Source organism: Ursus maritimus, unplaced genomic scaffold (genome assembly GCF_017311325.1).
Source record: "Ursus maritimus isolate PB19 unplaced genomic scaffold, ASM1731132v1 scaffold_30, whole genome shotgun sequence".
Taxonomy (NCBI): domain Eukaryota; kingdom Metazoa; phylum Chordata; class Mammalia; order Carnivora; family Ursidae; genus Ursus; species Ursus maritimus.
Window position 1 is genome coordinate 30,215,333 of NW_024425564.1, and position 22,922 is coordinate 30,238,254.

The 22,922-nt window shown below is 45.8% G+C and overlaps 1 protein-coding gene and 1 long non-coding RNA gene across 4 annotated transcripts in view; both read right to left on the bottom strand.

Annotated features, from left to right (window-relative positions):
* Window positions 1-16,078, bottom strand: part of MBOAT1 (membrane bound O-acyltransferase domain containing 1) — a 108,844-nt gene extending 92,766 nt beyond the window's left edge. Inside the window, exon 1 of one of the 2 annotated variants that reach the window (XM_040645103.1) lies at window positions 15,812-16,078. In XM_040645103.1, coding sequence (XP_040501037.1) covers window positions 15,812-15,907 — 96 coding nt within the window. In that variant the 5' untranslated portion in view covers window positions 15,908-16,078. The remainder of the gene's footprint in view (window positions 1-15,811) is intronic. The other variant, XM_040645102.1, reaches the window with a different exon arrangement.
* Window positions 16,079-16,471: 393 nt separating this feature from the next.
* LOC103678365 lies at window positions 16,472-17,637 on the bottom strand. Of its 2 annotated transcripts, none has more exons than XR_005838867.1 (3): window positions 17,520-17,637; window positions 17,156-17,367; window positions 16,472-17,064 (listed from the first exon to the last, which is right to left on the bottom strand). It is a non-coding gene; the product is annotated as an uncharacterized LOC103678365 (long non-coding RNA). The 2 variants fall into 2 exon arrangements; XR_572661.2 differs by having other exon boundaries at window positions 16,800-17,061.
* Window positions 17,638-22,922: the final 5,285 nt, after the last annotated feature.

The window sequence follows — 22,922 nt, forward strand, 5'->3', positions numbered from 1 at the left end:
TTTTTATTTTGTTTTGGAGAAAGGTATTAGAAACCAAGATCTGGGTATAGGTGTTCTCACTGCTAATGGATTGTCACTCCCTGCAGACCCTTCCAGCCAACAGCGAAAGGAAATACGTGAATACACTGACTCTTGAATAGACACACATCCGAAAATATTCCTACATGCAAATCATCTATATTTATTAAGGGACACATGAGCTCTTGTTAACATGTTTGATCATTTTCATGCACGGCTGAACTGGTGGGAAAGGAAGAAAATTCCTCAGAAGCCAGAAATGCAAGAAAGCAGAAATGCAAAAAAGCAGAAATCAGACATTACACTGGCATGTGCTCCAGAGAGTCCAGAGTTTCGGCACCAGAGACAAAGCAAGCTGAAAAAGCAGAGGTGGGAGGAAGAACTGGAGACTCTGTGTGAAGTGAAGACATGCTGGGAAGCCAGGACTGCTCTTAAACTCCTGAAAGGCAACCCCTCACTAGGGAAAATCGCTCTTCCCAGCCAAGACAGTGGGATGTGTGTTTATATGGGCTGTGACTCTCGGTGGAGAGACAAAATGTACAAAGACTCCCCTGAGAATGAGTTTGGAGGCCTAAATTTACATGCCCTGTATGGCAAAAAAAAAAAAATCCAAAGCAGAAAACGCAATTTAAGTGAGCCCGGATTGGGAGTGCTCCCAGGTGCCCTGGCAGAAGGAAACCCAAATTTGCTTAAAAGGATTGTGCTTTAAATCTAGGTCTCGAAATATCCCCACAGTTAAAATACAACAGAGAATGAGCACCCAATCAAAACTCTTGATTCTGCAAGGAGATTTCAAGACCCTTGAAAATTAAAGAAACCAATCACAAAAAAAACCACATATTGTATGACTCCATTTATAGGAAACAGCCAGAATAGGTCAATTTACAGAGAAAGAATGTAGGTTAGTGGTTGCCAGGGACTGTGCAGGAGGAGACAAGAAGAGGTAGGATTTGGGAAGAAGTGGGAACTGCTAATGATACGGGGATTTCTCTGGGGCAGGCGGGACAAAAATGTTCCAAAATTAGATTGTGACAATGGGTACACAACTATGTGACGACACTATAAAAAAGATTTTGAACTGTACACTTTAAATGGGTGAATTGCAAGGTACAGGATCCTGGAATCAAAAGAGCACATTAGTGGAAAAACTGGTGAAATCTGAAAAGTCTGAAATGTATTCAATAGTTACATATCCATGTTGATTTTTTTAGTTTTGACAAAGGTACTATGGTAATGTAAGATGCTGACACTGGGGAAAAGTGGCTGAGGCATATATAAAAACTCCTTGGACTATCATTACAATTTTTCTATAAATCTAAAATTACTCCAAAACAAAAAGTTTAAAAAAAAAAAAAGGTTACCAAAGAATGTGACCCAACTACTACGAAGCGAAGGGCAATCTTTATTTTTTTTTTTTATTAATAATGATTTTTTATTATATTATGTTAGTCACCATACAGTACATCCCCGGTTTTCGATGTAAGGCTCGATGATTCATTAGTTGTGTATAACACCCAGTGCACCATGCAATATGTGCCCTCCTTACTACCCATCACCGGTCTATCCCATTCCCCCACCCCCCTCCCCTCTGTAGCCCTCAGTTTGTTTCTCATAGTCCATAGTCTCTCATGTTTCATTCCCCCTTCTGATTACCCCCCCTTTCTTTATCCCTTTCTTCCCCTACTGATCATTCTAGTTCTTATGTTCCATAGATGAGAGAAATCATATGATAGTTGTCTTTCTCTGCTTGACTTATTTCACTAAGCATTATCTCCTCCAGCGCCGTCCATGTTGTAGCAAATGTTGAGAACTCATTCTTTCTGATTGCTGAGTAATATTCCATTGTATATATGGACCACAACTTCTTAATCCAGTCATCTGTTGCAGGGCATCTCGGCTCACGAAGGGCAATCTTTAAAAGACATGCAAGTCATTTCCTAAAATCCTGCTGACACCCCTGGTAGTTCCACTTGAGCTTCTGAGGGCTAATTACAAAATAACACAACAAAGGAGCTCTCTGGGGCAACCATGTTCAAGGCTTTCTTGGGGAAATGAGATGCATGACTGGTGCACCCCACCTACAGTTGCCTAACCAGCATTTTAAGGTCTTCGCTGATGGCCCTGCCATGCCCTGGCTTTTGCTACCCTTAGTCACTTTTCTTACTCAATTTCCAAAGTTTAGCAATCTTCATGTAATTGTGAAGTTAAGTTGTTCCTATGACCATTTCATCACTCTTTTCTAACATTCCAGTTCTTCTGGAAACTTTCCAACAGAGGACCAAAGCTAGACACGTATTACTCTAATAAGGTTTGAAGGTTGCCAAGTATACAAGATATGGTTTTCCAGCTCTCAAAAAAACTCGTAAGTGGGGGGCTCCTGGGTGTCTCAGTCGGTTGGGTGTCTGCCTTTGGCTCAGGTCGTGATCTCAGGGTCCAGGGATCGAGCCCCACAGAGGGCTTCCTGCCCAGCAGGGAGCCTGCTTCTCCCTCTCCCTGCCCCACACTCATGCTCTCTCTCTCTCAAATAAATAAAACCTTAAAAAAAAAAAACAACTAGTAAGTGGTCAATTTCTAAATTGTTTTATAGCTCACTGCCTGCCTTCAAATTCTCTCTACAATTCCATCGCGCTAAGATGCACACTCATAATTCATTGTTCATTGGTATGAAGAAATTGAGTCCCACCCTAAATCTTGATGAAAGGATTATTTTTAGTTTACAACCACATTTTGCTCTTCTTTTAAACTAAGATAACAGAAATGGCAATCAGATAAAGACAGGTCTAAAAACGCTCGAATACTTCAGTAGAAAGATAAAAACCACATAAATCAACTTAAGTTTTGCAACTTAGTAAAGCTAACTATAAAACTGAGGTAAATGTTAACTCAATGAGGCTGAGATTATGAAAATAAATGTGAGATAGTCTACTACTATACCCTTTTGTAAACTCCACCTCCAGGTGATATGGAAATGGAGTCCAGCGCAAACGGTCAAGAAAGAATTCTTGAGACATCTTCAGTGCAAAAAGGTAGTTTCATTAAAGCACGGGGACAGGACCCCTGGGCAGAAAGAGCTGCACTGTGGTTGTGACAGGTGACTCACTATATACTTTCAAGTTGGGTGGGGGTTAGGGACAGCACAAACCTCCAAGGTATTTTGGAAACAAGGTTCCCAGGACCTTGAAGGGGCTAGCTATTGTAAGGAAAAGGTCATTTATTACTGTCTAGTGAACCTTAGTCATGAGACCCCTCAGATCAATATCAGTGGGCCATATGCTAGCAGGATGATTGCTAACATATATCTGGGGAGGGGGGTGTTGGTAAGAGATAAAGGAAGTTTCCAAAGGAATGTTGAAATGTTAAAGTAGACTTACAGGATCCTGGGGAATCAGGCTAAGATTGCCTTTTGCCCTTAGCAAAGTGTCAACATCGAGGCAGCTGAGCTCCCGGAGGAAGGTCACTCTGCCTGTTTCAAGGACTTGTCAATGGGTTATATGTAGTAAGGAAATTTAATATTTTTTTTTTGCCCTTATTTCCCACATCACAGGCACTTTACATTTAAAAAAATTAAAAAATCATTTTGTCCTTTGCTCCACATTTGTATAAGATGGCTCTCTGAATATAATTTCATATAAATGTTCGTTTGCTTCCCTTTTGTTAAATAATCTACAGACAAGTGAACATGTATTGTTTGGAGAAGAATGGATACAGGAGTAAAAACAGCTCAGCAGCCCTAGTGGACAAGAGATAGCAGTTCTCTTTTACATGATCTCTTTTCTAGGATAAAGCACACAAATTCCTAAATTCTGATCTTGTTCTAACAAGGGGATGTGGTCGTCAAGGGCGGGCTGTTCCAAGACAGGCCACTTTGGCATGAAGATTATTTTGAGTTAGAAGCAATCAAAATCCAGCAGGTTTAGGAAAATCTCTTTACCTCCCCCTCCACTGCCTAAATTTACATTGGAAAGGACAGCTGGTACCAGGAAGAGAGCTATTAACAGAGATTCCTCTTTACCTAGAAATTCATTTGCATTCCAGGGCAACCCTTCCTGCTAATGGTCTTCCTCCCCTTTGAATCTCCAGACCCTACCCCTCTACTTAGCTCAGGATGTCATATAGCTCAGCCCCTCTTCATACGGCCTGTCTTTGGAATTTCCATGTTTGTATGGATTCCTTGTACATACCCTATTAAATTTGATTTTCTCCTGTTAATCTGTCTCATGTCAATTTGATTCCTAGTCCAGCTAGAAGGTCTGTGAAGGGCAAAGAAAATTTCTTCCACCCCAACAGAGGTGAGAGAAGAGAGACGATTCCAAAACCCCAAAGGTTAACTCACTTCAGCCAACGTGCACCAAAATGCACACATTTCATTTGCAGAAATAAGAAAGTAAATTATATATGTACAATCCTTGTAGCTACATCCACTAAAAGGTGGAAAATAAAGACCATGGTTTGTGGGCTTTACCCTCAAAAAGTGTTTCTTTGTGATGTAAAACCAAGCCTTCCTTGCTACTATTGAAGATTCTGCAATCACAGACTTTGAGACCTTAAATAGGTTTCTGGCAGATGGGCATACCAAGAGGTCTGGGCAAGTGCAGCCCATGCCAGGCTGGTTAGAGGCAGAGCCATTTTCATCCCTGGGACTCGAGGATTGCAGGGATCTTTCATATTCTCATCCTCACTCCAGAGTGTACTTCTCTCCATCTGAGGGGAAACCGGCAACAGGCCCCAATCTCTCCCCACCACATGCAGCTATTGGAAGGGGTCCTTGGCGCTTTCTGTCATTATAGAGGAGAAAGCAGGCCTAAATTGGAGTCACCTGTGCTAAGTCCCAATCAGCAAAGACTTAATACCGAACCTAAGGGCAGTTTCAACTCCCTAGGAATGTAAACTTTAATCAATCAACTTGGAATTATCTGGTCAGCGCTAGTGAGATAATCCCTCCCAAGAGACCCTTCTGATCCCCTTAGGAAGGGGACCTTGCCTGAAACAATGCATTCTTTGATAATAATTTCTTTCTCCTGTCCTCCCCAACTTTCTGCATTTAAAAATCTTCCCTCTTCCACAGCTTGGTGGAGCTCCTTTCTGTTGCTAGAAGAGATGCTGCCCGATTCATGAAAGGCTGAATAAAACCAATTTGATCTTTAAATTCACTCGGTTGAATTTTTGCTGTTTAGTACCATTGTCCTTGGGAATGAGACCAGAGGAGGCGGTGCCAACGTGGGAAGACCCCTCCCCAACCTCCTCGCCCACCACCCCCACCAACACTGTCAGCCTTGGCTAAGGGACAACGCTGTTCCTGGAAGCATAGAAACAGAACTCTCAGTAAAAGGCAGAAAGGAAGTCAAATGTCGCAAGAGCTCTGTATATACAGATACGAATCGCTCCCTACGAGACCACTGTTAAGTTAAAAAAAAAAAAAAAAAGCAAGGAGTGGAAGAGCCGTACACTATCAGAAAAACAGACGAAAAGATTCTGTGCATGAGTGTGCACAGCCTGCTTCTGAAAGGATGGCACTGGCAGGGAGGGGATCCAGGCAGCTGCAAAGGAAGGGAAGCGGGGGGGGGGGGACACCCCTCATTATATCCTCTTTTCTGTGATTTTGATACTAAGCATATAAGCTACCACATCAGAAAACTAATTTTTTTTACTGTACTTATACAAAATAAAAAGCACAAAATTAGTTAAAAATAATTGTTAAGATTTTAATTAATTAATTAATTAAAAACAAAGAGTAAAATATAATGCCGAGGGGGAAAAAAAGAATAGGCTTTAACTTAGTGACATTCACAGTTAAACCACTTCATGGAATTTCACAAAATGACTTTTGAATTTAGCAACTTCCTCCAGGCCTTAGCAACCTCCTGCTGACTACCTCTGCTCACTGGGGGTGCTGGGGGGAGACAAACCACTGTCTTTTTCATTTTCATTCCTTGTTTGAAGTAAGAAGTTAGAACCACCGGAACAAAAACTGTTCAAGCGCACCCCCCTCCTTCGCTCTTTTGCAAATGAGACTAGAACCTGAGCTCTGAGTTGTTGTTTGGTAAATACACCTGAGAATGGAATATTTGTAATAAGAAGGTTGGGAAATCCCCAACACTATCAGCGCAGAAATCTGCATTCAACATTTAAAATTGCTTTAATGCTGCTACGGACTTTCCAAACCCTGCTTCTAATCAGATTGATATTACTAACACATAAAAGATTAACCACTCAGAACCGTAGAAGTTGTCCCACTATTACATGGGGGTCGACACCTGATTCACCAAGGGCACATCTTCTGGATAACTACAAAACGCATTACAGACGGGTCCATGAGTCCATCCTGTTGGTAGGTGGTCACATTTCGTAAGCCCAAAGGGATGGTGGTCTTTCGATAAAGCACATTTTTAACCAGTATAAACTACATGAAGTTACTTTCCCCACTGATTACACTGATCCTTGGCGAAACTGCAAGAAATTGCCATTAATAAGACTGCAGCAAGTTTCCCCTTTATCTTGTTTACTGAAAGGGTTGACTTACTTAAAATAGAAAGCTTCTGGAAAGCACATCACCAAGTACTGTTATTAAGTTACACATTCTGAATTCCTTTTACAAGTTGCTGCTACAAAACATATTTCCAGATTATATCTCCTGAGACAGAATCTTTTTCAGAAATCTTTCTTGACAAATGTAATTCAGAGGCCGTGCTGCAAGACTCCTAGACGTTCTTGGGTATGTGGCACCTTTCACACATGGGACTTGACCATGGGCTGCTATAGGAGACTTCCCCGGGTTGTTCACACAAATCTGAGAACACTGGCCCCGAACTGACATTACTATCTGCATTTATAACTCCAAGGAATGCATACATCAAGAGACTCCACGTGATGAAAATGGAAATGGAGAATTTTACGTTTCAACAAGCCAGGCATGACCTCCAACTATCCGCAACCGGGCCTTCCATTAACTTCTCCATCAGAGACAGGCCTATCAACCGAAATGCAGGTTCCAAATAACAAGATACAGACCTAACCAGTTGGTAAAATGAACTGGCTCCCAAGTCTAACTTAATTTACTCCTTCATTCCAATGCAAGAATGTAAATAAAATTCCACTTCGATAAACGTTTATTAAATTCCTGCACTGTACTAAGCACACCGAGACGATGAAGATTCATCTTCAGTCACCGCCCACAAAGAATGTGCACCTTTTCTCCAGTCAAGTCCCAGTCAGTACCTTTGCTCAAACAGCGTCCTCTTCCTGGAATAGTCTGCCCGTCCCACCTGGCCCCAGCCCAGCACATTCCCCTTCTCCTCCTAAGGCAGCGGTTCCCAGGAGTCCCCACTACCCCACGCCTGGCTAGACCCCGGGCACAGACCCTCACTAATCTCTGTATCCCCACTCTCACCCAGTATTTGGCATATGGTGCTTACTAAGGACCTATTGAAAGAAGCCTCCCAAGCCAGGCAGGGCAGAAAGACCAATACATATCAAAGACATAAGGTAAGACCCGTGATGTGGTATGCAGAGTGCTGTGGGGAGACAGGAAAAAAAAGAAGGGACCCATCTGGCCCGGGAGCACAGGGAGACAGCAAGGCCAGGGTGACAGAGAGCAGGAGGAGGTGAGCTAGGAAATGAGAACCGGGAAGGACGAGGCTCGGAGAGAGGGAAGGGTGCGGGCAGGAAGCCGGCAGGTGCGAAAGGCACACTGCACTGAGGTGCAAGACATCAACAGTCCCCTGCGGTGACAGCACGGTGCACGGGGCAGTAAGTGGTGGGTGGCCTGCAGTGCAGTGCCTAGGAGCACAGCCGTCAGACAGCCCTGGGTTCAAATCCCACCTCTGCCTAGGCCCACTGCTTCAGTGGAAACGTTTGGCATAGCTTTCAGTGTGGTCATACCAGTTAAATGAGATAATGTGCGCAGAGCAGCCGACTGGATGGCTGGATGGCTGATAGCACAAGCATTCAATATACAGAGTTGCTGGTGTCATTAAGCCAGACAGGTAAACTGAGGCCAGGTTGTGAAGAACCACCTCTTGTTCCTCTTGTATGCTCCGGGCCGCACTAGGCTTCTGCTTAAAATGCCGGGAAGTTTATGGTCACTCCTGCACTCTCCCCGTTCTCCCTTCAATTATTGTCAAGTTAAGCCACCAGATTGAGACAGCGGTCAGCACTTTCCAGTGGGGCCACCCAACTCCCGGACTCCCCCAGAGTCCCCTCGAATGGAGACTGCTCATTCTCCTGCAGGGCCGGACTGAGGGACAGTCCCCAACTCCACCAGCCCTGTCCTCTCGATTCTATGGAATTTGGAGTTTCTTCCTCAAGAGTCTTGCCCTCAACACATCTTATCGCTTGATATTCTCAGACCGTGTCTGCAAGATGCCCTCTACCTCCTCTGAACCACCACGGAACTTTCTACCACATTCATGCACAGACCCAGGAAAGACCGCAGTGTTCAGGATCGGTCCAGGATCCCTGAGGGGCCAGCCCGACCTGCCCAGAAAGAAGCCTGCCATTCATCCCAACCCTAGTGCCCAGCCACCAAGCTCCCCTTGTCAACTTGCAACCACTTGCCACTCCTGACTTCCTCCTCCTCCATGACTCATCATCCCACCGCAGACCTCCCTCCCTCTGCTGACCTCCGCAAAGCCCTCCCTCTGCTCTACCCAAAACCCTCAGTGCCTTCCCAGCTCTCTTCCTTCCCTCCTAGCCTTGGTGGTGCGAGCAGGGCAGGTGTTCGAGCACCTGAGAGCAGGCACTGCCCTCTCCAGCCTGGCCTCACACTCTCAGAATCTACCAACCTAGAGCGCTTCGCTACCGCTCGGCCTTTTCCTCCAGCTCACATCCCCCAGTTCACCTGCTTCGATCTTTGGGAGGAAGTCTGCCAAATCCCCCGGTTCCCAGGGCTGGCTGAGCCCCACTGTCAGCCCTCCTCCCACGTCCACACCCAGACTTTCATCATTGCCCAGAAAAGCTTCCCTAGAATCTTCCACTCCACCAGCCCCCAGCTGCCTCCCTTCCTCTCCACCTGCCCCTCAGCGTCCCTCCAAACTCCAATGAGAAGGGGCTGTTTCCCTTCTCATCCCATCCCTTCCAAGTACTTGTCAGCATCTTTCAACACCTTTCCTTCTTAACTTTCCAGCAACCTTCTCTGCAAACGTCCAACGGTTTTACTTTTGCTCCTGGGAGGAGCTGAGGAAAGAGAAAAATCACATGTTGGCACAAACTCGTGCCTCTAAAAACGTGTGATTTTCAGTGGGTTGGTTACACTCAGCAGCGCATTAAATTGACCTGGGGCGCCTCTTTCTCCGCTGCCCCAAAAAGACGGCCCCACACCTTCACTCACCCTCGGACCCCGCCCCACCTCCTTCCCTGCAGCCTTCGGCCAGGAGTCCCACACCACTTCACAAAATGTCACAAAGTGAAAATCTTTGCAGGACTTAAGCCCTTTGGGGCCCTCCCTTTGATGGTAGCGGTGGCCCTAAACTTCAGTTGGCCTGAGAATCACCTGGGGAGCCCCTCCACCCTGACATTTGCATTCCCCAGTCTGGGCCAGATCCCAGAAACATGCACCAAAATCTAAGGACAATGAGTCTCTAGAAAGGGTCTGCAAACTCCAGTCCTCGGGCCAAATCCTGCCCATCGCCTGTTTTTGTGTGGACTGCCTGCTTAAAAAAAAAAAAAAAAGTGTTTTTTATTTTTTAAGGGTTGAAAATGATCGAGAAGAAAATTTCCTGATGCATTAAAAATCAGATGAAACTCTGATGTAATGAGCACTGACTGTTATAGGTAATTGACGGATCATTAAATTCTATCCCTGAAACTAATAATACAGTATATGCCAACTAATTTGAATTTAAGTAAAAAAAATTTTTTTAAAGACATACATGGATGCCTGGGTGGCTCAGTCAGTTAAGTGTCTGCCTTCGGCTCAGGTCATGATCCCAGGGTCCTGGGATCAAGCCCCATGGTAGGATTCCCTGCTCAGCAGAGAGTCTGTTTGTCCCTCTCCCTGACGCTCCCCCTGCTTGTGTGCGTGCTCTCTCTCTGTGTCAAATGGGTGGGTAAAATCTTTAAAAAAAAAAAAAAAAAAAAAGGACATATAATTTTCTAGAGCCGTAAAAAAAAAAAAAATATGAAACTCAAATTTCAGAAGTGTCCATTAATGAAGTTTCGTGAGAATACAGCCATGGCCAATTATTTACTTATTACCTATGGCTGCTTTCATGCAATGACAGAGTTGAGTAGTTGTTAACAGGCTGCGGGGCCTGTGAAGCCAAAATATCTACTGTCTGGCCCTTTACAGAAAAAGGTTACAGACCCTTGGTCTGCAGGATGAAGTGCAAACACCTCACCAGAGTCCTTCAGCTTCCTGGTGGCGTGACCACCCCCCCTTCCCCAACCCAGATCCCTCAGTCCGCACCCAGCAGCCCACCACCCACTTCAGTGGGCTCTCAGGTCCTAGAACAAAGCACAGTTTCACTGGTCCACACCTCTGTATGTGCTGTTCTTTCTGCCCACTGTGCCTGATAAACTCTCCACCCTGCAAGACCCGACTTGTGCCTTCCTCACCTGTGAGATTCTCCCTGACAACCACACCTCATCCCCTCCCCACAACAAAGCAGAGTAGATCTTTCCCTCCATTCTGCCTCCACTATGCTTGATTAATTTGTATCCCAGTGAGCTGAGTGCAGCACTGGTTCTCAGACTGTGGGGCGGCTCACTAAACCACCCAGGGCAGTGCCTGCCCCCAGAGCAGCAGATGGGGGCACTAGGCAGAGAATGCACATTTTTAACCGGTGTCCAGGCTGATGCTGGTCCAGGTACAGCACGTGAGTTACACCAGTTGACGCATCTGTCCCTGCCTCACCCAGCGAGATTTTTGAGGATGAGCCCCACTGTATTCCCGTTCGAATCATCACAGCCCAAAGCACCCAAAGGAATTCTGGGGGAACACAGCTCACTATGTGTTTGCAGTCCCACCAACGTATTTTTCTCCTGCTAGCCAATCATTTTCAATATCAGGCAATGAAGAGGTATTAAGGGGAGAGCAGACCTGACTTTGCAGGAACTACTGAGGCCAAAAAAGAAAACTAAAGTAGCTTTCTGCCGGGCTGAGCCCGCACCCAACCTGAGCTGGGATGAACTGGAAAGCCCCAAGGGGCAGAGCAGACTGTTCAAGTCAGAAACCCAAGGGAACAGCCTGGAGGCAGCATCAATGGAGGGGGTGGGTTAGGCAAAGGACCCTTCCCCCTACAAAGGCCGATCCGCTGTCGGCTTTAAAAACAAGCTTCTGTATGCTGACGTTTGATAATGCATATCATTATCATTGGCGCATTTGTTACTAATAATACATATTTGTTGAGTACCCACTATTTCCTTGGAACACAAGGAGGAATACAATCTCTACCTCGAGGAGGCTTTAAATTAGTTGGAAATTCAGCATATAAACACAGCAAGCTAATTCAAAATAGGAGAGAATGCTTCCTAAGTGTCAAATGTAAAGCGTGTCAAAGGTAAATAGTAAATTCTACAGGAATCCCGCATGTCCTGTGCCTTTCTTTTCTCGGTTCCACCAGGGTGCCATCTACAAACCTCTGTTAGCATCTGCACGAGCTGGTGAGTATACAGCACTTGTGACTTACACGGGTCCTTTGTCTCCTCTACTGGTACAGAAACTCTTCCGGGACAGGGACCTGGATTTTTTTCATCCTTGTATTTCTACTGCCTGGCCAGGGACCGGGCACTGAGAGCATTAGATAAATATTTAATTGACTGAATAATGAGTGTGGAATGTGAGCTGAGCTTTGCACCAAGGGCAAGATTGAGGTAAGAAGAGATGTGAAGGTTGGGCTTTCCAAGAATGGACAAGGGAACCAACCAGTGACGAAAAGCTCCAGGCAAGGAAAGAAACTTTGTGGTCAGAGGCCCCAGCAGAATAATGGAAACTCACTACTGGTCTCACCACTGGTCAAGAATGCCAGGTCTTTAGAGCAGGTCTTTGTTCCCCCAGCCTTTTAAACTATAACGCAAGCTTACGTTCATTGTCCTAAACCTTTGCTGCTTTCATCTCAAGACCATTTCCTGAGTTCTTCTGTCCTGGGCTATTTTTCCCTTTCCCCTTTATCTGATTGGGGGGGTGGGGGGATGAAACCCAGACAAGGAATCCTAATTCAACAACGAATTGATACTTCATGGAAACACGCAAAAGTTTGGGGTGATGGTGGGTAAAAACAGCCTTGGCACCCAGAGCTCCTCGCCACTCCCCCCCTTTTCAATTGTAAATTCCTTAAAGCCAGCAAACTTTCTTTCTCAGCTTTCACAACTCCTAGGATATGATCACACACCACGCGAATGAATAACGTCAACACTCTCCATCCATCACGGGGGCTAAACCCGTCTTGCAAACTTTGAAAGCTATGGTTAGTTTAAAGGCAGATCATGACACACTCCACAACCAAAACCAAGTCGAGAGGGCATGAGCAGATTGACTTAAAAAATAAGGCAAAACCCTTATCCTTTGCTCCCTGATTCACTCTAAATGGGAAAGGAAATGCTCTTGCCGAATTTATCCTGGGTAAGTGAAGCTTTCTAGCTGAATAATCTTACTAGTTGCCGAGCACCATACTTGCTAGACAGGCAGAGACGGGCTGTTTTAGACATGCCACTTCCAACAAACTCATCTGTGAAGCACGTGGGGAGGTTCCTACGCCATAATTCATGTCCTGCCCTCGGCATCTGAATTCTGTGTTCTGCTCAGTTTCTAATTAAAGAAGATGATTTTACATTTAACGTCTTTAGGAGGATGTCAGCCTAGTAAAGTCCTTGGAAATGAAAACCATAGACTTTTCCACACGATCCCACACAAGCTTCCCCCAGGAGTTCACAGAACAGACAAACGAAAGGAGCAAATGAAAAATAAGAAAAGAGTCCTTCACTCACATAGTAGGATGCTCAACGGACATTTCAGTTTTTGCAAATAATAAGCTACTCCACATGGAAACACCCAGAAGCCAAAGACATTCTCGGAAGGGCCTTCAATTCAGAAATTATTAATATAAGCATGAAATGTGAAGATGGGGAAAAAGACATAATGTCTTCCAGGGGCATACAAAGAGCTAGCTGAGTAACCAGAAATACAGTTTATCATTTTCAGCATATTGTAGGCCAGTAACTAGTCACTCCTAAATGGGACAGAAGCAAACATTTATTAAGGACTGTGCTGTTGTCCTTGGCCTGTCCTCCAGATATGGCTCTACCTTTCTCTTCCAAGTTCTATGCCAGGGGTGGAGACCCTGCAGACCGCACCCCCACCCTGGGGCACCCCAGGCCAGCCACCCATGGGCAGGGTCTGACCACTTTGAGACAGAAGGGATGTGGGGTGGAGAGAAGGGCTGAGGTTCTCTTTCTGCTTCCCACTGGCATCCCAGCAGGGGCTGGATCCAACTCTCTCTGGGCAATGGTCACAGGACATCTTCCCCTTTCCCCTTCCGCGGCCACCTGAACACCATCCCCTGAATGCTGCCCACATCCCTCTAGGTAGTTCATTAAAATTCCTTCATTACAACCCGTTGAGTTAAATTCTGTTTCCCGCTGGGACCCTGTCTGAATGAAGGACCTTTCGGATGTAGGGCATTTTATATCTACATAAAATTTCTCAACTCCAAAATGTGGCTCTGATTTTACCCATGAGGACACTGGGGCTCTTAGAGGTTGAATACCAGCCGGCGGTCACAAAAGAAGTTTGCTGGCAGAGCGGGTCCAGTCTGACATCTAAGACCTTAAAAAGGCCTTGAAAGTGTGAGGGAGAAAAACACATCAAGCTTCCAAATTCCCAAGCCACAGTTTAGCCTCAAACCACATTATTTATGGTTTGGGATTTTCCCCAAACCGGGCCTTAAATGAGAGCGAGCTGGGGCATTGCCCTATACGTGCTTCTCAAGAGTCACTCAGATGTGAGCCTTCCAGAGAGTGCTAGAGCCATCGGAAGGTCTAAGAGATCACAAGGGCTCCTTCATCCACATTTCTCCTGCAGTTTATCCCAGAAATCCCTTTCTCCCAGCCTTAAACATCCTTAAGGCTCTTCTATTCTTTTTTTTTTTTTTTAATTAAAAACAGAAATCCAGGAGATTAGGGCTGGGGGTGGATACAGTCAAAAAGCACTTAATAACATCATACTAGCACCTCCCGGTTGTAACTGGTCAGGGTCCCCTAACTATCCCTTTCCATACAAAATGCCTCCCTGGATTCCTCTCTCTCTAGCAATGCCTAATAACTTAAAACAGAAAATGTAGGGGGCGCCTGGGTGGCACAGCGGTTAAGCATCTGCCTTCAGCTCAGGGCGTGATCCCGGTGTTATGGGATCGAGCCCCACATCAGGCTCCTCCGCTATGAGCCTGCTTCTTCCTCTCCCACTCCCCCTGCTTGTGTTCCCTCTCTCGCTGGCTGTCTCTATCTCTGTCGAATAAATAAATAAAATCTTAAAAAAAAAAAAACAGAAAATGTAATTAAAATAAATTCTGATGGGGGTGGGGCTGGGCCTGAAGGGGTATTACTAAACACACTCCCCTTAAGGAAATTCAGCTGGGAGTTTCAGGTAGTTTCAGAGCAAAAGGATTTGCTAGTATTTCTCTGCCTTTACCCAGGTCCCTGGGTCTCTCCCATTCTCACTACAAATTGAAGAGTAATGTGCAGAAGCAGCAGGGGGCATCTGATACCTCTCCCGATTTGTTAACTTTCTGGATTTTGCAGCTGAGGAGCAGGCAACTGGCCGGGCGAGGTGGAGTTCTGCATCAGATCCTTGGAGGGAGCCAGGTAGAAGGGTGGTTCAACAAACAATATCTGAATAAGGCAAATAGCCAGCTCTCACTTCCTCCTTGCAGAAGGAATGTGAGTGGAGAGGGCTGCGGGTATACTCCCGTTTGGGAAAAAAAAAAAAAAAAAGAAAAAAGAAAAGAAAGAAAAAAAAGATCACTAGTAACGAGAATGCAATGAGCCAGCCTCTGGCACTCCCCATTCCATTAAAATCCACATGTATTTATTGACTATGAAATACATAGCAGATCTAGCCTGCAGCACCTAAAGAGACGAAAATGAGTAAGACAGCCTCAACCCTTAGGCAGATTTCTTACCAGGAATTACTGCATTTTTTTTTAATAGTAGCAGACAATTCCTGAACAGTCCAACTAACTTCCATGTGCCTCTCTTCTCCCACAAACCGAACTCACTCAGGAGTCTGGGACCTCAAGGATAAGTCCACTGAATAAAGCAAAGCCCCTCGGAAAACCACAGTGTCCTTGTGTTAACTCCTCCCTTTCCGATGCACATCGCACATGGTACAAAATAACTGTCACCCCTGATTTAACAAGTTTCACCGCCAAAGTCTAAAACCCAGGTCTCTGTTCCAAAGCTATAGGCTACAGCCTACAGACTAATCAAGCTTATCTTTTAAGTAGAGATATCTAAATTAAAAATAATAAAGACTCGACGACACTGATGGAAAAAACACTCGATTCATTTATCAGAATACTTTAGAACTTGGTTACAGGAAACGAGGCAACCCAAAACCTCAAAAAGAAAAGACAAAGTTCATTTGAACCTGTCTTGCAGGATATACCAATTTTTTTTTCACACTTACAGGACAAAAACATCAAGTCAGAAAAAAAGCCCACCTGTCGAGTGTATGTAGCTATAAAATCTGCTGGGGGGGGGGGCGTTGTGGCTAAGATGTTCCCCCAGCCCGCACGCCCGCAGTGGCTCGGGAGGAGGGTCCCTGCGCGCACGCCCCAGCCCCGGCCAGGCCGCCCGCGGTTACCTGGTCCAGCGGGATGCCCAGGAACTCGCTGAGCGGGTGCAGGCAGGTGGAGCCCGTGGTGCGGTAGGAGAGGCTGGACGGCGGCTCTGCTGCCATCCTGCATCTTCGGGAGGCGGCTGCCCCGGCCCCAGCCCGCGCCAGCCCGCTCGCCGTCCTCCAGCCCGGGTGCTCACAGGCGGCTGCCCCAGGCACGCGCGGCCGCCTCCCTCGCGGGGACCGAGCGACCAGGCCGGGGGCCGCGACGCGCGCAAACTCCAGGGGCGCAAACTTGGCGTTGGCGCGGCGGCCCCGGGCGCGGTAGGAGGGCCGCGGCCCGGCGCGCTCCGCTTCCCGCTGCCCTCCTCCCGGCGCTCATTGGCTCGGCCGCCCGGGACGGCCCCGGGAGGAGGGAGGGAGGGAGGAAAAGTGGGGAAGCGGAGCCCGGCCCCGAGCGCCACCCGGCCCGCCCAGCCCGGCCTGAACCCCGGCCGACCGGGAGAGGGAAAGCGACGCCAGTGGGCGCCGTCGCCTCGTCGTGCGGCTGCTGGCGGGCAGCCCCGGGGGCGGGAGGCGCCCGTCCTCTTCCTCCCGAGCTCGCCGGCCTTCCCTCCCTCCCCTCCCCGCCCCACGAAGCCACCTCCACCCGGGCCACCCAGGCGGGCGCCTTTCCCCAGGGAAGCCCCTCCCCCCGGGGCCGCACCCTGTTTTGGTCTCGCTGCGGTCTCGGCTCCCCCCTTCCCTGTCCTCACGCCCGCTAGCATTCCCTGCGCTTTCCTTTCGAGGCTTCTCCCTCGCAGTCCTTGCTGCAGAGGGTTAATCTGCCAGAGGCTGGAAGCCCAAGGAGCCACTCCGCCCCCTCCCCCCCGGGCTGCTAGCCAGCGCCCTGGCACCCAGACTCCCTCTCTTCACGTTCTTCTGAGCAAGACATAGTTTCCTCCACCCTGATCTGTGTCACACCAGCAAATGCAGAGGACTGCTAGCCTCTGATCATTCCCTCCCATCCCTTTGGATTGAGAATTATTTTACTTCTGTAAGAAACGGTGCTTCTATTATATTGGGTGCATTCTGATACATGTTCTTCGTGCACAGGTTCTCAAAAGGGAGACACTTCCTCTCTGTCCCCAGATGGAGACAAAGTTATCACTGGCACTTGGGAAAACTGTTCCAGTTGATTAATGGGTTTCCAGAAACATGAAAGTCTTGAAGATTCTTCCCAGGAATTGCTGTGTGCCCGCTGATGAAGCAAGCTTTCAGGAAGGCAGGGCGCTGAGCTGCTGGGTACAAAACCAGGGGAAAGGGAGCTGATGTGAACCCCCAGGATTCCAGCAGAAATGAGGCCCAAGCTTTTGCATCAGCACAGTTTACCTGGGAGCTGTTACTGAGCCAAGCCGACTCCAGACAGGGGGGCAGTGACGTTCAGGACGACTTTGTATGATTATCCACGTGGCCTCCAGCTTCAGAGCCACCTGCAGGCCTGCCAGGCACTGGTTAGCAACTTCCCTTCCACAGCTCGGCCCTCAGTCTTGCTTCTGGAGGAACTCATCACCTGCAAGCTTGCCAGGCCTGAGTTTCTCAGCCTACGTTCCCCCACCGAGGGGCCAAAAATAAAAATAAAAATAAATAAATGTCCCTACCCCCACTCCCTGTCCCCAAGGAGATGTTATAGGAGGCCACCAACAGCAGATGACAATCTCTGCTCTACTCTCATCACACCCACATTCACACTTACACAGGCATGATTGCCGATCAGCGAGGCTAGACAGGCTCATTAGATATCACACAGTTCTGGAAACTGCCCAGAACGGAAGCAGCCTTCCTCTTACCCTGAGCAGGATGACAGCTGAAGTGAGGTGTCACAGGGCAGAAGGGGCTTGAAAGCACTGTTAAAAAAAAACCCCGAGGCCTAGGTGGCGCAGTGGGTTAAGCATGGGACTCTTGGTTTCGGTTCAGATCCTGACCTCAAGGTCATGACCTCAAGGTGGTGAGATGGAGCCTCACATCCCGCTCTGCACTCAGCGCTGAGTCTGCTTGGGACTTTCTCTCCCTCTCCCTCTGCCCCTCCCCTCCACGCTTAGATGCACGTGCTCTCAATCTCTCTCTCAAATAAATAAATAAATCTTTAAAAAAATACCAACACTTTGATGTGAACTCCCAGAAAGCAAAAGTAGACCAGTTTGGGTAATATTTATGAGGAAGTACTCAGACCACTCATAATCTCCTACAAACAAATCTATGTTCTTCTGACTCCCAAAAACGGTCTTCACATTGACATAGATGTGAAGAGAAGAGTAGCCCTCTACAGACGTTCTTCTGCTCAACAAAACCAGTTCTAATCTAGTTTTAAAATTTCCCTTAAAAATGCAGTAACTATGCTCAGATCCTGAAAACAAAACGTTACAGAACTTAAACCTTACTTGTTCTGTTCTATTGATACTATAATACAATTAATGCTAAAAGAACTGTCAGATGGTACAAGCGAATGGAACAGATCTACTATAGATTAATTCAACAGGCTTCTGAAGGAGAGGCTATGATTCTAAGACATTGAAGAGCTCCGCCGTGGACACGTTGCTCTCTTTTCCTCCCATTTATCTCTGTTCCCATGTGTTGTCAACTGTAGATTCATCATAATGATTATTATATATTAGCTATAACTTCACAAAAGTTGTTTCAATAGCCCATGTTACTATAATCTCTATTTTACCGATGAGAAAACTGAGTTTACAAAGTTAAGTATCATGGTTGGTTTAGGGAGGTGAAGCAAAAACATGGCTTGATTCCAGAGCCTGGGTACTCAGTCATTACAATGCATTGCTTCCTCTAAAACCAAGCATTTCTCTATCAGGAGGCCCACCCACACATGTGACATGGGCCTGTCATCCCTGTGGACGGGAATTACATTTACCGTTCAAAAATGAGGTGGCAGGGGTATCGCCTGCTTTTTTGGTTTTTTTCTTTTTTTTTTTTTTAAAGATTTTATTTATTTATTTAACAGAGATAGAGACAGCCAGCGAGAGAGGGAACACAAGCAGGGGGAGTGGGAGAGGAAGAAGCAGGCTCATAGCGGAGGAGACTGATGTGGGGCTCGATCCCACAATGCCGGGATCATGCCCTGAGCCGAAGGCAGATGCTTAACGGCTGTGCCACCCAGGCGCCCCTGGTTTTTTTCTTTTTAAGTCGGCTCCACCCACAGCATGGAGCCCAATGCAGGCTTTGAACTCAACACCCTGAGATCAAGACCTGACCTGAGATCACGAATCAGACGCTTAACCGACTGGGACAGCCGGGCGCCCCTGTCTTGCCTGTTTTCTGTCTGCAGTAGAACAAGTCTTGATACCAAGATCGGTCATTTAATCTCCCTTACAGAACTGTGAACTCCTCCAGAAGATCCAGTGCTCATCCTGACGGCTGGTTTAAAATTAAAAGCCAGACAAAAAGAAATGGAAAAAATTCTGGCATATTTCAGGAAGGCAGAGTGATACTAGGGACTGATAAAAATTCAAAACCAGTCACATGCGCGCCCAGAACCAGCCAAAGATACGCCAACAAAACTGAGTTAAAACAGTCTCCAAAGTTTACAAAAGTATAACCTACCCCTTGAGAAGATAAAATTCTAGTAATCCATTCAGAAGAGATTCAACTGAAGATAATCACCGACCAAACACCATCTACAGTGATTTAACCCATGGAAAAATAAGATTGCCGTCTTAGTAATACTACATAATACTCACAAAGCATATTCATTTGTATCATCCTCCCAAAAGTTGATGAAGTTGGAAGGCCAGGCAATATCATCATTTTTATTATTATGTCACCATCATCCTCTCCATTTTTATCCATAATACTAATTTCTGGTAATTTGCAGGTAGTTATAGAGCTAATGAACAGTGAAAGGAGGATTCAAACCTGGTTATTCCATTGTTGTTTTTATTACACAGAAATCTTTTTATTATACAAGGAGTCCACCTTCAGGAAAATAGCAGAAATTGTTGCCTGCATAGGACATGACACTCCACACTTAACGTTTGAGAGCTAATCTCCAGAATGGTCTAAACTGACCCGTGATGAGTATCGCTCTTGCTTTGAGAGCAGATTCTTTCAGCATCATCCACAAAACCTTAGGGAATTCAGATTTTGCAATCAGTGCTCCATTTTCTTCACATTTTAGCTCAGCCTGTCTGTGCTTGGAAGGTATTTTGCCACCTACCTGCCTAGCATATTTTCCAGGCTTGAGATCACAGTTAAGCATTGTTTGTATATGTGTACATGTTCAGAAAACGAAGAAATTAAAATAGCTGAGCACCTGCCAAATTTAGCTATTACTGTTGAGTATTAGCATTTTTCCCTAAGGATAGTATACCAGTTAGTCATTCGGGATAAATCGACACGTATCATTTCGTTGTGCTAACCTATGTGTGCACCAAGAAATGCTTTTATGTCTAAAGACAAAAGACACCAAAATAATATCCCAACCTCTGAAAGAAATCAGTTATGAGAAATACAAAGCAGAAATTAATCACTGATAATGGAATGCAGAAATAAAGCCTGCTAACAAAACGCCATTAACTAAAAATACTCAGAACGATATTTATAACTATGATTTTATATTTTATCCAACTTCTGAACGTCAGGACTGGAGCCTAGAACTTAGAAGAGGAACAGATTAATTAACAAATTAATTAACTCTGCTTAGCTGAAGCTTCCCCTTTACGAGCTGACATTTTATTTTTAACTTTAGTCTTCTGGGAATGAGAGCTTCCCAAAATGCATCCCCGCTTACTTAAATGGAGTTAGTGATCACAACTGAATTTTTATCGGTGAGTCAGGGCATTATGGTGACTTATGCTGCAATACAGCAACGTCTTGGAGCCCACTGAGGCGTCAAGAGTTTGTCCTTGCCCTAAAATTATGCCGGAAGAGGTAAACTTTCTCAATTTCTGTGTCTGTTCTAGTTTTTCAGTCTCCTCTTCTGCTCTCATATTTCAGTTGTCGCTGCCTTGCCCGCCATTTTGGTTCTCCTATGATCTGGGCAACTCCATAGATTGCCTTCACTAGGCTTTGGCTCAGTGCCTAAGGAGTTCTTAAAGAAGTGAAGTATTTCAATCTTAAGTAAACTTCATACTGTCTATCTTGGATATTCAGAAGCTTTTCTCCCCCCTCTTACTTCCTGCTTCTTTGGCTGTGTTCCAAATACTTACACTTGCCAAAGAAGTGTTCTATGAATAATAAAGTGTGATCGAAGATAATACTTGAGAATACAGAGATAGGCAGAAACCTATCTGCTTATGCTGTCAGGATTCTCTGGTTGGCCGCAGTTTAAAAAAAAAAGAGAGAGAGATTGAGAGAGAGAGCAAGGTAGGGCCTTGCCTGATGGCCTTGGAGCCTTGGGTGTGCTGCCACCCTCAGCCCCCACTCTCTCTATCCCCCCAAGGCAGCCTCACTGTGGGTGTGGCTGCTGAGGCCACCTTCATCATAGGCTTCGGAGAACTCCACAGTATTAACTCTGTAGCCCAGTCCTTGTATTCATCTAGGAGACCACTTGGAATCTCTCTCAACTATTCTATTTTTCACCCTCCTCTTCACTTTCTGTTCTGCACCTGATCCAGTGATAATGCCAAGCACCACCATATTTTTTTAATTGTTTTGCACAACCATATTTTGGACTGAACGGGTAGATGACTCCCTAGCAATCAATGCAGCCAACGGGACTCATGACTCTCTTTTCCAATAGTTTATCCTCATGACTTGTCATGTTGTTCAGAGCCTGCGCAGCCTTTGGTCAGCACATTAGGCTGGCAAGCCCTAAATGCTGAGTGGACAGTGAAGTCCTTTATTTATAGGACTGAAGCAGGTATTTGGCCCTATTCCCTTGGATCTTTTCCTGTATTTCTGATGTGCCATTTCTGCAAATTCCATGTATTTCTGAACATTTTTCGATCCTTATTGGTCAATTCTCACAGAGTGTCCTGTGAAACAATCTTAGGTTTTTCCCAAAAATATTACTCATGTCAATCATCAATCTCCGAGAAATGGACATCAAGCTTAGTAGACCACAGGACTTTTTTTGTATATGTGATGTATCCTTCAGAATTAGCATTCCCCAGATTCACTTGGGGAAACAGTGCTTTCACTTGTGAAGATTGATTCAACACTCAGCAAATATTCATTAAGGAGACTTTATTTATAAAGCACTATTCTCGGTGCTTGGAATACACATCAGCTACAAACAGACAAAAATCATTCCCCCAATGGAGCTTACAGGGGAAGACATAAAAAATATCAAAAGATAATATTAGTATGCCAGAAGATGAGGAGTACATAGAATAAAAGAAAAGTATGGCAAGGTAAACAATGTATGTACGTTATAGTGCTCAATAGAGTGGTCAGAGTAGGCTGCATTGAGAAAGTCACATTTGAACGAAGACTTGAAGGAAGCCAAGGATTTCTGGGCACAGAACATTCCAGAAGGAGGAATTGTTAGAGCAAAGACTCTAAGACAGGAATGGGCCTGGCAGGATGGAGAAACATCAGTCTGGCCAGGAAGGCTGGAACAGAGTAAGCGAGGGGAGAGAGAAAGCAGATGGGCCAGCAAGGCGTTGGGCAGCAGGCTATGGGGACCTTGGAGACCATTATAACAATTTCTACTGTTCCTTTGATTTCAATGGGGAGCCACTGCAGGGATTTGAGCACAGGGGTGTCTATACCCTTGAAATAATCACTCCCTTCTTCCCCTTCCTCTAGTCCCTGGTAACCACCATTCTACTTTCTGTTTCTGTGAATGTAACTACTTTAGATATCCCATATAAGTGCAATCATACTGTGTGTGTCTTGTGGTAACTGGCTTATTTCATACTACATAATGTCCTCAAGGTACATGCATGTAATAGCATGTGACAGGATTTCCTTCCTTTTTAAGGCTGAACAATATTCTATTATATGCATATACCACGTTTTAGCTTTTCATCCATCGATAGACACTTGTTTCCGCCTTTTTGCTAATGTGAATCGTGCAGCTATGAAAATGGGTGTGCAAATACTCCTTGAGACCCTGCTTTCAATTCTTTTGTGTATATACTCAGATACGGAATTACTGAATCATTTGATACTTCTATGTTTAATTTTTTGAGGAGCC